This window comes from Cyanistes caeruleus, chromosome 25, assembly GCF_971803275.1.
Source record: "Cyanistes caeruleus chromosome 25, bCyaCae1.hap1.1, whole genome shotgun sequence".
Classification (NCBI taxonomy): Eukaryota; Metazoa; Chordata; class Aves; order Passeriformes; family Paridae; genus Cyanistes; species Cyanistes caeruleus.
In genome coordinates, this window is record NC_141725.1 from 1,954,769 (window position 1) to 1,969,769 (window position 15,001).

The window sequence follows — 15,001 nt, forward strand, 5'->3', positions numbered from 1 at the left end:
TGTGCATCTAGTCAACACTCTTTTATTAAAAACAATTACAAAAAGTTACAGGTTACAATCGTTCTGTACAACCCAACCAAAGCTCTGGTACTGGGGAGGCGATGGCAGCCCCGGGCCAGGACTGGCTGTGACCACACTGATGGTGTGGCTGGATATGGTTCCACCTTCCCAGGGACATCCCTTGACACAGGCAACACACCCCCACCCCAAAAGCCTCAGCTTAGACTGGAGCATGGGGAAAGGAAGGGGAAATGATGCCAGGGGATTCCTGCCTGGAGGAACCATCTGCCTGCCCCAGTCCCAGGAGATGGGATCGAGCCAAGCAGCTCCACAAGCAGGACACCAGCACATCGTGTCCATGTTGGAATGCCCTGGCTCTGACAGGGAAGGAGCTGCTGTGGGAAGCAGGGGCTGCCTGTCAGGAACAGGCAGGAGGCAAGAGCCAGATCTGAGACCTGACGTGGCTGCTCCAGGGACATTCCATCGCTGCAGCCAGGGGTGAAGATAAATGGGGGATAAACATGGGAAAGAGGCAGAAGCAGAACAAACCTTCCCTCCCCAGCTGGGAAGCACTGAACTCTGTCTCTCCCACAGTCTGGGCAGGAACAGCACTGTTCCCTACAGGCCAAGGTGTCCCAAGGCTGCTTGGGGTGCAAGCCCCAAGGCAGGGAAGGAGCAGAGCTGGGTGTGGAGCACTGGGGGAGCGGCAGGCAGCTGCATCCCCAAAACCTGGGGTAAGGAAAGGGCTGCCAGGAGAAACACAGATGGGCTCAGCAGTAACAGGAGTCTTTACAGCCCCATTTCTCCTGGTGGCTCCCACAGAGCCTGGCAGAGAAGCTGCCTCCCTGCCTCTGAGGGCAGCAGTGGCATGGGGAGAGTTCACCAGGCCCAGCATGGGGCTGGAGCAGGACATCCCTGTCCTGGAACACAGCCCAGCCCACTCCTGCCCACAGGCTGGGACAGCTCAGCAGGACATGCAGGGGAAACACAGCTGTCCCCAAACCCTGAGCCCAGCAGGGCTACAAGGGAGTGAGCAGGAAACAAACCCCAGCAGCTCCTGTGCCCCACTGCCCCCAGACTGACACAGCCAGCCCATGCCAGGGACACAGCAGCCACCAAGGGACACAATTCCAGTGCTGCCAGGGAGGGCGAGGTGTCACTGCTCTGGGAATGGGGTGAAGGTGCTCCCTGACCCCAGCTGAGAGACCCCAGCCCTGGGGATTGTCCCTTCAGCTCTGCTGTCCCCAGACAGCAGCAGGGTCTGGGCACAGGGACCCACCAGGAGCATCCAGTCTGCCTGGGCTCTGCCCCAGTCACCCCAGTGACAGTCACACCCAGCAGCTGCTTTTGTCCAGGTGCCAGACACACAGCTGGCTCCTTCGCTCTCTACACAATTCCCAGCATGTAAACAAGCAAAAATGAAGGATTTTCCCCTATTGCTTTTGCCTGTACCAAGTCCCAGCACCAGGGGCAGGCTGGTGGGGAGTCCTGCCTTACCTGCACACCCCAAAAAACCTTGTTCTCTGAACACAAGCTCACTGGGGCCCTGCTGGAAGCTGAGGGTCAGGGAAGGAGCCTTGTCCTACCCTGCAGTGATGGGATGCAGGTTCTCCCTGGCTCTGGGAGCTGTTTGTCCCTGTCCTGCCACGTGGCTCCCTGAGGTCTGGGCAAGGTGTGACACTCGTGGTTTCCTCCTTAGCACTGACTGCAGAGCCAGGTGCCAGCCAGCCCTCAGCAAGGAGCTCACCTGGGGCACAGCAGGTGGCAATTCCCAGATCCCACCTCATTCCTCTCCCTCCAGCTGCTCAGAGCCAGCCTCCCTCTTTGCAGCTCTGCAGTGGGATGGCACCAGGATCTCTTGCCAAGTGCTTGATCCTCAGATCTTGCTTCCCACACCAGCTACACAATCCACTCACAGCTGCCTGCCCAACCTTCTTCCATCTCCCCCCTCTCCAAACGCTGCTTTGGAGTACAGAGGCAATTTAACTTACATTTGGGAAAAAAGAAAAAAGTAAACACTCTACCTTTAACTGAACCAGAAAGATCCTTCTGCACATCTCCAACCTACCTCTAACAAGCTTCTCCTAGGAACCAAGAACTTCTGGTTGTGCTACTCAAAACCACCTTACCAGGCCCACAAGGCAGTGCTTGGACCACAGAGAATCCCTCAGGGGAGTCTGAGGATCTGAGAGCCACCAGCTGGACAGAGGGACTGCAGGTGTGAGTCCAGGAGTCCTGCTGGGATGGCTGGGGAGCAGGAACATGCTGCTGGCACGGGGGGACAGAGTGGCTGTGGGCATTTATTGCACTGCTTTTTCACAGAGGTGCAGGAGAACAGCAGAGAGACAACGCGCAGGTCATCGCTTCACTTTCGCATCCTCTTTGATCTTCCACACCATCAGCTCCATGCAGGCTCGGGCATCCTCACTGGAGTCATGTCCTTCCACTGGGGACACAAACACAGGCAGTGAGCCCCTGCTGCCTGTTCAGCACAGCACAGGGAGCTCCCCAGGCAGAGCCAGCTGCTCCATCCCCTGCAGCCACAGCCACACCTGGGAGCACCCTGAGCCACAGCCGGGGATTTAAGGAATTCCACAGAATCATGGAATGGTTTGTGTTTTATGGTTTGTTCAAGATCATCCAGTGCCACCCCTGCCATGGCAGGGACACCTACCACTACTCCAGGTTCCTCCCATCCAGCCTGGCCTTGGACACTGCCAGGGATACACAGCTGCTCTGGGCACCCTGTGCCAGGGCCTGCCCACCCTCAACAATTCCTTCAGAACAGAAGGCACAGAACAATTCCTTCCCAATATCCCATCCAGCCCTGCCCTCTGGCACTGGAAGCCATTCCCTGTGTCCTGTCCCTCCAGGCCTTGTCCCCAGTCCCTCTCCAGCTCTCCTGGAGCCCCTTTAGGCCCTGCAAGATTTTTTTTTCCCACTAAACCCACACTTTTTTCTGGGTTTCATCCTGACACCACCAGCTATGGAACAGTTGGGAGCTTCCCCAGCAGTGTTTCCAATGTGCTCAGGGAATCCAGGAGGGAACAGGCTCCACTTCCAACAGGACCCATCTCAGCTGGCCAGGGTGGGAAGGGAGGGCAGGGCCTGGCCTTGGCAGAGCCACCCTCAGCCTTCCCACACCATTTCCTTTGTCCCACTCAGCACAGGGAGGGAAGCAGAGAGCTCTGCCCTCAGAACAGGGCTCACGCTGAAACCAGCTGTGGCTGAGGCTCCTTATGTCAGCACATTCCCAGCTACCACACACATGCAGGGGAGAAAACAGCAGGAGCAAGAGGATGGGCTTGGGGAGAGCAGAGGAAGGCAGGGCTGAGGAGAGCACACCCAGGAGGAAGTGGGGTCCCTCAGAGGTCTCACCATTGTCCTGGATGATGCGTTTGAGGTAGTCGGCCATCAGCGTGCGCAGGGCCCGCTTGTAGGGCAGCCCCAGGCGGTGGGGGAACACGATGGCTGTGTCCACTACAGTGCCGTGGATCAGCTGAGGGAGGGAGCACAGGAACAGGGTTATTTCCCCCCTCCCACAGGGACAGGCACTCCTTGGGATCAGCCACGCTGCAGCAACCTTCCGGTCACCTCTGGGGCTCTGTGCAATGCTCTCGGCAGCTTCCGACCCAACCAGTCTGGCAGGAGGCTCTGGGATCCAGGATGAGTCCCCTGGCAGGGTGTGTGCACACAGGATTCCCACTGCTGTGCCAGCCTGCTCCCAGAGCCCTGAGACCTCACATGCAGCCCAGCAGAGATTCAGGGCTCATCCAGTTCGGGTAACTCAAGCAGGACAGGCCAATCCTTAATGCCCAAAGCCTGGAGGAGCTGGAACAGCTCCTGAGTCCTTCACAACTGAAAACTAAACTGAAGAGCCAGCTGACTGCACAACAGCCTCTGTGGGAGCTGTAGCAACCTTTCAACTGCTTCTCAAGATGAAGCAGCTCAGTCTGTGGCATCCCTGAGGATTGGAACTGGGTAAATCTTCATGGTGCCTCCAACCAAACCATTCTGGGATTCTGAGATGGGGACAGAAGTGGGCAGGATGTGCACGCCAAAGCAGGATGTACATCACACTGCTGCTACAGAGCAGGCCTGGCCTTCGGGGTGCAAACCAACCCTAAATCCTCCCATCCACCAGAAGTGACTCAACAGGAAGTTTTTAACCAGCACCAGCTCAGCAAGGATGGAATGGGACAAGGAAATTCTATCACTGAATCATATCAGAGAATGTTTTGAGTTGGGACTTTTTAAAGGGCTTCTACTCCATCCCTTGCCATGGCAGGGACACCTCCCACCATCCCAGGCTGCTCCAAGCCTCATCCAGCCTGACCTTGGACACTTGCAGGGAGCCCCAGCTGCTCTGGGCACCCTGTGCCAGGGCCTGCCCACCCTCCCAGCCAACAATTCCTGCCCAATATCCCATCCAGCCCTGCCCTCTGGCACTGGAAGCCATTCCCTGTGTCCTGTCCCTCCAGGCCTTGTCCCCAGTCCCTCTCCAGCTCTCCTGGAGCCCCTTTAGGCCCTGCAAGGGGCTCTGAGCTCTCCCTGGAGCCTTCTCTTCTCCAGGTGAGCACCCCCAGCTCTCCCAGCCTGGCTCCAAAGCAGAGGAGCTCCAGCCCTCTAATCCAACACCTCAGCTATGAATTGTCACCACACTGGAGGAACTGAGGATGCTGAACAGGTCAAAGTGCTCCCCACCCTGCACCAAGGGGCTTGGGGACAGTCAAAGGCCCCACCTGACAAAGTCCATAACCATAGAGCAGGCTGGCTTTTTTTAACACCAATTTCTTCCTCTCAGGCTAAGACAAGATTAATCCTTTGCTGCATCCAGTGGGAGCTAAAGGAATGTGGATGAAGGCAATGCCATATCCTGAGCACAGGAGTGAAGTGCAGGGCTTAAGAGATAAACCTGTGTCCTGTCCCAACACAGATGATTCCAACAGGATCCTGATAATCCCTCTCCCCTCTGCCTCCAGGCACCAGCTCATGTTGCAGGACAAGCCATAACCCCATCAGTAACAGCTCCAGAACTGCCCCAGAACAGCTGCACTGTAACAGAAACAACCTGCTCCCCTCCCTGGAGTATAAATCTGCCAACGTTATGGATAATCTCCCCTGGACTGCACTCAGCTCTGGCACCCTCCCAGACACAGTGGTAATTACTTATGTAGATCAGGAAGACTGAGGAAACAGGATGATAAAGCTTTAAATAAAACTTGAAATGCCATCAGCACTTGGAACTTGCCACAGCCATTAGTGAGATATGGCTTTACTGCCACAGCCCTCGGCCATTCTGCTGTGACACCCCACGGCTCTGCTGGACTGCTCTGGGCTCCTCTTGGCAGAAGCTGTGGTGCTGAGAGAAAATCAAGCCTCTGTGAGGCCAGGGCAGTCATCTCGAGCTGATCTAACTGGAAATAATGTTTTTCTGATTATGATGAAGCCTCTCCAAGGCTGGGATAAAGGGTGCCACGGAGAGGTGAAGTGTTTTACAGGCATTAAAAGCTCCTGCTTCCAGCCCAGCCCTGAGGGCTGGCAGCCACAGAGGCTTCAGCAGGAGAGCTGTGGGACAAAGAATGGCTGAGGGAAGTTGTGGCATGGGAACACAAAGACTTGGCTCCTGCCTGCCACACGCTCTCCTGGTGACCCAGGACAAACCCCTGTCAGGGCAGGACACACTCCCTGGCAGAGGTGGCTGAGGGATGGACACACCAGGCTGATGAGGGCCAGGCAGGAAACAGGACAGGTAAAATGTCAAAATAACTTCATCAAAGTAACACCACAATTCCTAGAAAAGCTGGCACAGAACAGAGAACAGATCTGGCAGGGGTGAGAGGCACATGATTTGGGATCAGTCATAAATCATGGAATGGTTTGGGCTGGAAGAGACCTTAGAGACCATCTTGTTCCATCTTCCATTAGATGAGGCTGCTCAGAGCCCTGGCCAGGCCTGTCACCCTGGGCAGCAGCAGCCACTAAAAGTTCAGGTGACACCATGAATGACACACATGACCCCACTCCCTTGCACTTCCACCACCACCAGCTTCAAACAGGCTCAGAGACTGGACAAGGAATCCTGGAATATTCTGAGTGGGAAGTGACCCTCAGGGATGATCAGTGCAGCCCCTGGCCCTGCCCAGACCCCCCACCAAGCCCACCCTGAGCATCCCTGAGAGCGCTGGCCAAACGCTCCTGGAGCTCTGGCAGCCTTGGGGCCGGGCCCATTCCCTGGGGAGCCTGGGCAGTGCCAGCAGCCTCGGGGGGAAGAACCTTGCCCTGAGATCCATCCCAAGCCCTGGCACAGCTCCAGCCCTTCCTGGGCTCCTGTCCCTGGTCACAAGAGTGAAAGGATACCTGTCCCTCCTCTTCCTCCATGAGGATGTTGAAGACCACAATGAGTCTTCCCTCAGTCTCCTCAAGGCTTAACAAACCAAGTACCCTCAGCTGCTCCTCATGAGGCCCCTCCAGACCCTTCCTCATCCTCACAGCTCCTCTGGACACTCTCCAATGGTTTCATGGCTTTTTTGTACTGTGGTGTCCAAAACTGCACACAGGACCTGAGGTGAGGCCACCCCACTACTGTGAACTCCTGGTCCTTGGAAATAAACAGTTCCTAAATTTGAAGGAGACATCTCACCCCCACCCAGGGTGGGAAAGCACCACAGGGAGATGTGAAGGCAAGAGCCCAAGTTACCTTTAGTGCAAATAAATCGCTTTCCAAGCTGTGCCCTATCAATATGGTGTCTGCACTGAACATGTTCAGTAGGACGGCTTGGACATCCCGCAGGGTGATGCTTGTGTTCTCCAGGTCCTCTTCTGTCACACCTGAGAATCTGCAACAGGACACAGGAGGGGGTCCTTCACTTGAACAAACACCTCAAGGCCCAAAGCCCCTCAGCCCTTAGAGAGTGTGGGCAGTGGAGTTTCAAAGAGTGCTCCCAGCCACTCTGAGCTCCTGGGAGAGCACGAAGCTCTGTCCCAAGGAGAACCATCCTCACCTGGTGTTACAGCCCTTACCTGGTGTTGTAATCCACCACCTTGGAGTCTGGCTTCACAAAGGTGTCGTACACCACTTTCAGCTCTGAGTTGATCACAGTTACTCTTGTCAGCTCCAGTCCTTGTTTAGTGTAGCACTGCAAGGAGCAGGGCAGATTGATGAGAGGCACAGGCCAACCGGTGTGGAGCCCCTCACCCAAGGGCTGCAGCCCCCAAAATGCAGCACATCTGGTGCAGCAAGGCCAGGCAGCAGCACAGCTCAGCATGGGCCAGTCAGAGCCTGCCAGGGCTGCACAGCCTTCAAGTCAAACACACCAATCAATAAGAGCTCATTTACACCTCCAGCACCAATATTCAGAGCAGAGAGAATGAGGTCAGGAAACAGCTTCCCTTCAGCCACTTGTGTCACACCTCAGCCAGTCCCAAAAAGCTTTGTTTTGGCTTTGGACCCACCATTTCACAGTCTAAGGCGTAGATCCCAGGGTAGCCATCAGTCGTGGGCAGCTTCTCAAAAGTCTTCACAAAGCCATCCAGGCTCTCCTTGCGCCCATCGTGCACGTGTTGCTGAAAGGAAAAGACAGGGACAGCTGGTGATGATAAGATCAAGAAGCCAAAGAGCCCACTCCAACAAACCTCCAGTTCAACAGAAATGGGTTTTTAATAATTTCTTAATGAGGAATAAGTTTTGCCCACAGTGAGCCTGAGAAGTTCACAGCAAACACAGCCATGGGCAGCCCTAACTCCAATGGCAGATCCAGGCTGGTGGCATCGTACTGACAGCACGTGGAGGAGCAGGACATCACATGTCTGGGGAGAAAGAGCTTTCAGTCTGGAGTAAAATTAGGCAGAAAGGGTCACTTTGAGGCCTGACACTGATGTAACTCCAGCTCCTGGTTCCTGTGGCCAAGACAAGCCCAGGACAGGATGCAAGTGCAGGATCCTAACCCCAGACATCCCTGTGTGAGCGTGAGCACCAGGTGCAGGTGGCAGCAGACACCCAGCTCCAGAGTGTGTCTCACAGCCACTGCATCCCACAGCCAGCCCACACCACCAGCAGCTCCAGCCCAGCAGCACTTGAGGCAATACAGGGAATTTCCAAGCACTCTGCATTGTTCCCAGCTAAAGCTCCAGGGTCAACAAGATCCAGCAGGAAAACTCAGGGAGTGATTTCACAAGTGGCTTAAGCCAGTGCATGACTGAGCTGCTGTTACAACACAGGTACTCCCACACTCCTCCACAGCACAGATCCTACTGGTTATCCTGAAACCTTCCTGGAACCAGGGGCTCTAAGCTGGATGAAGTTTAATGGGGAAGCAGGAACAGGTAACCAAGGGCAAGGCAGAGCTGTGCCCTTTTGCCTGCTGACATGGTTTTAGGTAAAACCAACCTGCTCCACAGCCAGAGGTGATGCTCTCCCTCCCTCATTCCCCGGTTGTGTTTAAGTTTTGTCTGTCCCTAAATCTCCATGTATTTGTGCACAATCACAGCAGCCTCCTTCACCATGCTCAAAACCATGGAATCACAGAATCCTTAAGGTTGGAAAGGACTCCCAAGATCATCAAGTCAACCCAGCAGTCCCACCATGGTCACCACTAAACCACGTCCCCAAGTGTCACATCCACGTGTTTTTGGAACACTTCCAGGGATGGTGACTCTACCATTGCCCTGGAAATCCCCTTCCAATGCTTTTCAACTCTTTCTGTGAAGAAATTTTCGCTAATATCCGATCTAAACCTCCCCTGGCCCAGCCTGAGGCCGTTCCCTCTCCTCCTGTCCCTGTTCCCTGGCAGCACAGCCCAACCCCCCCGGCTGTCCCCTCCTGGCAGGGAGTTGTGCAGAGCCAGAAGGGCCCCCTGAGCCTCCTTTTCTCCAGGCTGAGCCCCTTCCCAGCTCCCCCAGCTCTGTTCCCCTCTCTGGACACACTCTAGCTCTTCAAGGTCCTTCTTGTCATGAGGGGCCCAAAACTGACCCCTGGATTTGAGGTGGGGCCTCAGCAGTGCCCAGCCTGGTACAGGGCTTCCCATAGGTCTCACCCTACAAAGAATTAAATTGTTCTGGGTTGTCTCAGGATTAAAGGCTGGAGAGATGAGGAACTGAGGCCCTTGTAAAGCTGACATGTGTGGGCAGAGAGGAAACCAAAGCAGGATTTGCATATTTTCTTGCACAGGTCACTACTGCAGGTCCAGCCAGAGCACAGGAACTGCATCATTTGAAGTTAATGAGGCAGCTGGGCCAATACAGAGGCCAATCCCTCCCTGCATCCACTGCCAGCACTGCCCAAAGGCCTCATGGATCACTGCTGCCCAGGGGCAAGGGGACACATTTGTCCACTCTGCACCCACAGCATGGATCCCCTGCTGAGGGAATGGGGAGAGCAGCTCAGCAGCCAGGAGACAGCAAACACCTCTCCCTCAGCCCTTCCTTCCCTGTGTAACACAACAGAACTGAGCAGTGAAGTGAAAACAAAAACAAACTCTATTAGGTATTTTTCTCTATCAGCTGCTGTTCTGAAACTGCCCAATTCTTCCTGGCTGGGAGGAGGGCAGGGAAGTTGCTCCTGTTTTTGAGAGCTGAGGAAGGAGCAGCCTCGGATATCACAAAGAGCAGCCACTCCAGGCTCCCTGGAGCAGCACAGCTCCCTCCTGCCATCTCCTGCCTCCCTGCCTAACTGCAGCAAACCCAGGCAGGGACACCCTGTGCTTGGACACACACAAACGGGCTTTTCTAACCAGCTCTGGGTCTCTCAGACACTGAGAATGGTGTCTTATTACAGATATTTTCTGCTTTCAAAGCCCTTCTTTAAAACTGAAGGATTCTGTGCTCCCCAATATCCCAAAATTTCACTGTGTGGAAACTGAGCAGGTTGTGGATCCAAATCTTCCAAAGGGTGCTGTGAAAACTGGGGGTTTAGAAAAGAGAGGGGGACTCTTTATACTGGTATGGAGTGACAGGACACAGGGAATGGCTTCCCACTTCCAGAGGGCAGGGTTAGATGGGATATTGGGAAGGAATTGTTCCCTGTGAGGGTGAGGAGGCCCTGGCACAGGTTACCCAGAGAAGCTGATTTTAAAAAATCCTAAATTCATGTGGAAAAGAAAGAGAAGGAACAACCTGATCCCATCCAATCCAATTGTACAGGGCAGGCTTTCATGGTGCCCAGAAAACTCTTCCAATTGTAACAAACCTTGAATTTTGTCCAGAATTCACCTTCTACCTCGAGTTTTTTGTTTTCTCTTGTGTGGCAGGTGCCAAATATAAAAATGTCACTAAAACAAGTGACAAGGAGCATGCCCAAAGAGCTGAGGGAAAAGCACAAGACAGTCTGGGGATGCCAGGCTGGGACACCAACTCTCCCAAGGGCAAGAAAAAAGCATCTGTGCAAAGGCACCCTAAACAGTGCTCTGCTCTATCAAACTCCACAACTGAGCAGGTTTTTCATTATTTTTTCTAATGCTGGGCTCCCTCAAAAGAAGTTTTGTGATGTTTTGGAGGTACAACAGGCTCCTTGGGAAGGCTCGTTCCCTCATTACAACCAAGGACAGGAAACTTTTCAGAAAAGATTTGTCCACCAGGAGAAAGTTACCTCAGCATGGGAATCTGGAAAGGAAAAGATGGGAAAAAGGCTTTGGCACACTGCTGCCAAGGCTCTGGGACTGCTCCTTGAAAGGAAATCACTTATTTCTCATTTCTTCTGCAATTCACTAAAGAACATCAGCTTTTCTATGTCCCTCAAGTAGATGAGCTGGGTAGCTCAGGATAAATGAACCCAGCCCACTCCAGACAGCTGAGTGTCAAATACTGGATTTTCCTACCACTTCAGAGCAAAAAAAAAATTAAGCTGCACTTGTTTTATCCCCTTAAGGGAAGCCACTGCTCTTCTAAAGGATTAAGCAAGGATTTCCCAGCCACTGCCACTGTGAGCAGAGCACAAATGTCACTGAGAATAAAAAGGTGTTGTTCCATCACTTACTTTAGCAACCTGGCAGCCTGGTGACCCCACAGCTCCGGAGCAGCAGCTGTAGTGAGTTTCCCACCCACCTGGCACTGAAAGAGCAAGAGATGAAGGGTCAAGGAGAACAGTCTTGTTAACAAGAGACCTGAACTTCAGCTTTCACGTGCAGATCCCCTGGATCCCCACAATAACGTGTCAAACACAGGGGGAAAATTACTGTGGATTCACAGGCAGCAATCTGAAGAGTTTAAGCCTCTGGTACTCAGCCAGACAAACTCCAGAAGCCACTCGGATGCTCTGATGGAAAAGCAGAGCAGAGCTCAAACTAGGTTAGTGCCTCACTGCAAATGAATTCAACCAAGATCAGTGAATCCTCCTGGGACTGACAGACCTTTAGTGCTCCCAGTCAGCCTTTTAAAAGGCTGATTTCTCTCAAAAAGCACAGGAAGGTTTTTTCCTTTACTTTTCTGAATGAAGATGAAGCACCTCTGCTGCAGCCCCAGTGTCACATTTTGGGGATCAGCAAGTCCAGCACCTCTTTGTGAGGCCATTTCAGTGACAGGCACAGGACCTGTCACCACCTGGGAGCGTGACAAGCCCCAAAATGAAGCTCAAAGCTGTGTTTGGAGCTGGAGCAGAGGCAGCACAGGCCAACCCCCCTGGCAGGGCTGTACCTCTCTGCTTGCGCAGCCGCCCCCAGTGATGGACACACTCCTCCTTCCGGATGCAGTTCCCCGAGGCTGAGACCATGTACTCGGTGCCACAGCGACAGCAGATCCTGCACGAGGCTTGGGGACAGGAGAGAAACAACAGCCACGTCACTGGAAACCCCTCACCTGCTTAACCTGGCCAAAGCAAAGGAAATCACAATCACTCAAGCCCAAAATGCTGTTAAATTATGTTTTCTGTTAAAAAGGAATCCAAATTCCTATAAAGACACAGCAATCTCTCTGAAATCTGCCCTCCAAACACTTCCCAGAGGCAAACACCAGACTCTCTGGTGGCTTTGCTCCACATCAGCTGCCCCCCAGTTCCATCAAGGTTTGCTGCATTGTTTCTCCATGCACAGCAAATTACATTGGAGTCTAACACAGTTATTTTAAGAAACAGGATAAATAAGTCATTCTTTGGACACCAGAGCTAATGAAGCCTGGTTTCCAGGGGATCTGTGCCTTGTCACTTCCAAATGACATTTTAGCTCTTCCAGGGCACAGCTTTTCTGTCAGGATTTTCCAGCAGCTAAACCCAGGAGCACTTAGGGCAGGGTCTGGCCCAGCAAAGGGGCAGTCTGCAACTGCTCCCTCCTACCACCTCTGCTTTTACTGCCCAAAATTTGGGGAAGGGAGATGCAAAAAGCCACTGTGAAAGAGCAATCATTCTTCTGATGTCCATGTAATTCCATGAGTTCTGGTGTGAGCATTAATGCTGTTAGCACATTCCCAGCTCTGCCCAACACCAGCCCACTGGTTACAGTGGCAGCAAACAGCTTTAGTTAAATAAGAAGAAATTCAAAGATCCTGCAACATCTGCAGAAAACTACGGGAAAAAAACCAGGAATGTGAGCTCAGGATCATACAAAGGAGCTGGCTGGTTCCTTGGAAAAAAGGGCTCTCACAAATACAGCACTTGACAGTGTTAATGCAAGAGAGCTTTTGCCCAGGTTGCTTCAGCAACCACAGGACAAATGTAGGCACAAGGTGTTAACATGGATGAGCACTTAACACACTTTAGAGAGGTCTCTCCACACAGATGCTCAGGGGAGCGTGGCAAAGCACCTCAAAAGAAATCCCCAGTCTGGGTTTTATCCCTGCTGCAGCACAGCCTGCTTTAGTCAGGGGCTGAGGAGCAGAAATCTTGCCATGGGTTCAGAAAATTCAGAGGACCCCATCCTGTCCTGAGGAAACCTGTGGGATCAAGGCCAGGTTGGACATGGCTTGGAGCAACCCAGTCTGGTGAAAGGTGTTCCAGGGACACCTTCCCTGAGAGGGGCTTTAAAGTCTAATCCTAACTATTTTGTGATTTTATGATCAGCTGCAAAAAGGGCTCTGGGGAACTATTTGGCCCAGCAGTGCCGTGAGATCAAAGAGAAAACTCTGCAATCCAGAGCAGCACAGCAGGACCCACTGCAAAGCCAGCCTGGCCCAGTGTCAGTCCTTACCCCCCATAAGAGCAGCTCACAGAGCTCACAGAGACAGAAAAATCCTTCCCCTGGGAAAGGGGAGGGTCACCAAGTGCAGAACAGGAGCCTCTTTCCAACCTGCTCAATTGCTGTTCTTTGGCAGCACAGAATCATGGAATTGCTAAGGCTGGAAAAGACCTTTAAGATCAAGTCCAACCAACAGCACCACCACCATGGTCACCACTAAACCATGTCCCCCAAGTGCCCATCCACACATTTTTTCAATATTTATGGGGAATGATGACTCCAGCACTGCCCTGGGCAGCCTGTTCAATGCTTCACAACCTTTTTCATGAAGAAATTTTCCCTTACATCCAATCTAAACTTCCCCTGGTGTGACCTGAGGCTGTTTCCTTTTATCCTGTCACTTGTTAACTGGGAATTAGAAATTAGAAACCTCCCTCAGCCTCACAGTCCCACAGACTATAAACTCTGGGTGAAAAACAGCATTCTCAGGATGTGAAAGCTGAAGAAACTCCCCATGCAGGAATCCTGCAGCCACATTCTCTGTCACAACAGGAGCAAAGGCTCCACACTGAGACCTTTACACAACCACAACAGGCAGCTCCAGCTGCATCCAGCAAATCCTGCAGAAGGAAAGAGCCAGCAGAGCTTACAGTCAATCACTTTCTTCTCCTCTGCAGTGAAGAGCACAGCACGTCCGGCCTTCTCGGGGTGAGGCATTGGGTACCCGTTCTCCTTGAGCTGCTCCTCGGTCATCAGGTACTCCTTGAGGCGCCGGTACAGGGCAGCTCCTGCACACAAACACAGGGCTGAGCTCCCAGCACTAAAGCACTGCCTGCTTCTCTGCCTTTACCAACTCTCCTGCCACTATTCTCAACTTGCTTCCACTGCCTCAGCTCAGGATGGACAGGAGAAAAGGTGCTGGTGGTAATTTTTGAAGTCTGGTCATTAGTGCACAAGTTGATTTTTAAACTCCTTGAACAAGGAGCATGAAGTCTGGAAAGCACAGCTGGAACAGAATTCCTCCAAAAGACCCATCTTCAGCCTTGCTGTTACTGATAGACCCAGCCCAATTTGGGACCCTGGAGATCATCCCATTCCTGCCATGGGCATGGACACCTTCCTCTGTCCCAGGTTTCTCCAAGCCCCGTCCAGCCTGGCCTTGGGCACTGCCAGGGATCCAGGGGCAGCCCCAGCTGCTCTGGGCACCCTGTGCCAGGGCCTGCCCACCCTCCCAGCCAACAATTCCTGCCCAATATCCCATCCAGCCCTGCCCTCTGGCACTGGGAGCCATTCCCTGTGTCCTGTCACTAAATGTGAGACTTCTCCCATTTTAATGTTTAAATTCAACAGCTGATAATTGGTAACCCAGCCCTCAAATACTCCTCAAAGGCCACCCACAGCTCACTAAAAACTTCATTATCGGAAGTTTCTTCCTGATTTCAGGCTGCTCATTTAATTTCACAGAATAATTATAACTTCTTGCACTCTGCCCAATATCTCCTTTGGCTGCTGTGTTAAACCCTTCCAATATTCCTGGGTGCCCTTTGATGTTGCTTAGCTGAGCTATACTGGCCCTTTTAAGCTTTCTCAATGTCAATTCCTTCTGCTCCATGGCCTCCCTGGCTCTTCTCTGATCTCCTGCACAATTTGCCTACATCTCTTGGCAACCAAAATACCCATAACTGATTTGAGCTCACATGAAAAATGCTCATGGCACAACCCTTTGGCTACGATACGACCTTACTGTGACATTGGTGAAAGTGAAACTGAGCCCTGCAGAGATGGAGATTTTTAAGTTTGCCTTTTAATCTGACAGGCACATTGTAAAGAATTGCTTCAGGGCAAGAAAGTTAAAATTAAATAATGCCCAAAGCACAAGAGGCAGCTCTGAACAGTTATTG

At 52.7% G+C, this 15,001-nt stretch overlaps 1 protein-coding gene across 2 annotated transcripts in view; it reads right to left on the bottom strand.

Moving 5' to 3' along the window:
* Nucleotides 1-15,001, bottom strand: part of REXO1 (RNA exonuclease 1 homolog) — a 44,530-nt gene continuing 29,529 nt past the window's right edge. For both annotated transcript variants that reach the window (XM_086862435.1, XM_023943020.2), the window contains exons 9-16: nucleotides 13,751-13,888; nucleotides 11,629-11,742; nucleotides 10,973-11,046; nucleotides 7,456-7,566; nucleotides 7,024-7,139; nucleotides 6,701-6,839; nucleotides 3,379-3,499; nucleotides 1-2,446 (exon numbers count right to left, since the gene is read on the bottom strand). In XM_086862435.1, coding sequence (XP_086718561.1) covers nucleotides 2,358-2,446; nucleotides 3,379-3,499; nucleotides 6,701-6,839; nucleotides 7,024-7,139; nucleotides 7,456-7,566; nucleotides 10,973-11,046; nucleotides 11,629-11,742; nucleotides 13,751-13,888 — 902 coding nt within the window. In that variant the 3' untranslated portion in view covers nucleotides 1-2,357. The remainder of the gene's footprint in view (nucleotides 2,447-3,378; nucleotides 3,500-6,700; nucleotides 6,840-7,023; nucleotides 7,140-7,455; nucleotides 7,567-10,972; nucleotides 11,047-11,628; nucleotides 11,743-13,750; nucleotides 13,889-15,001) is intronic.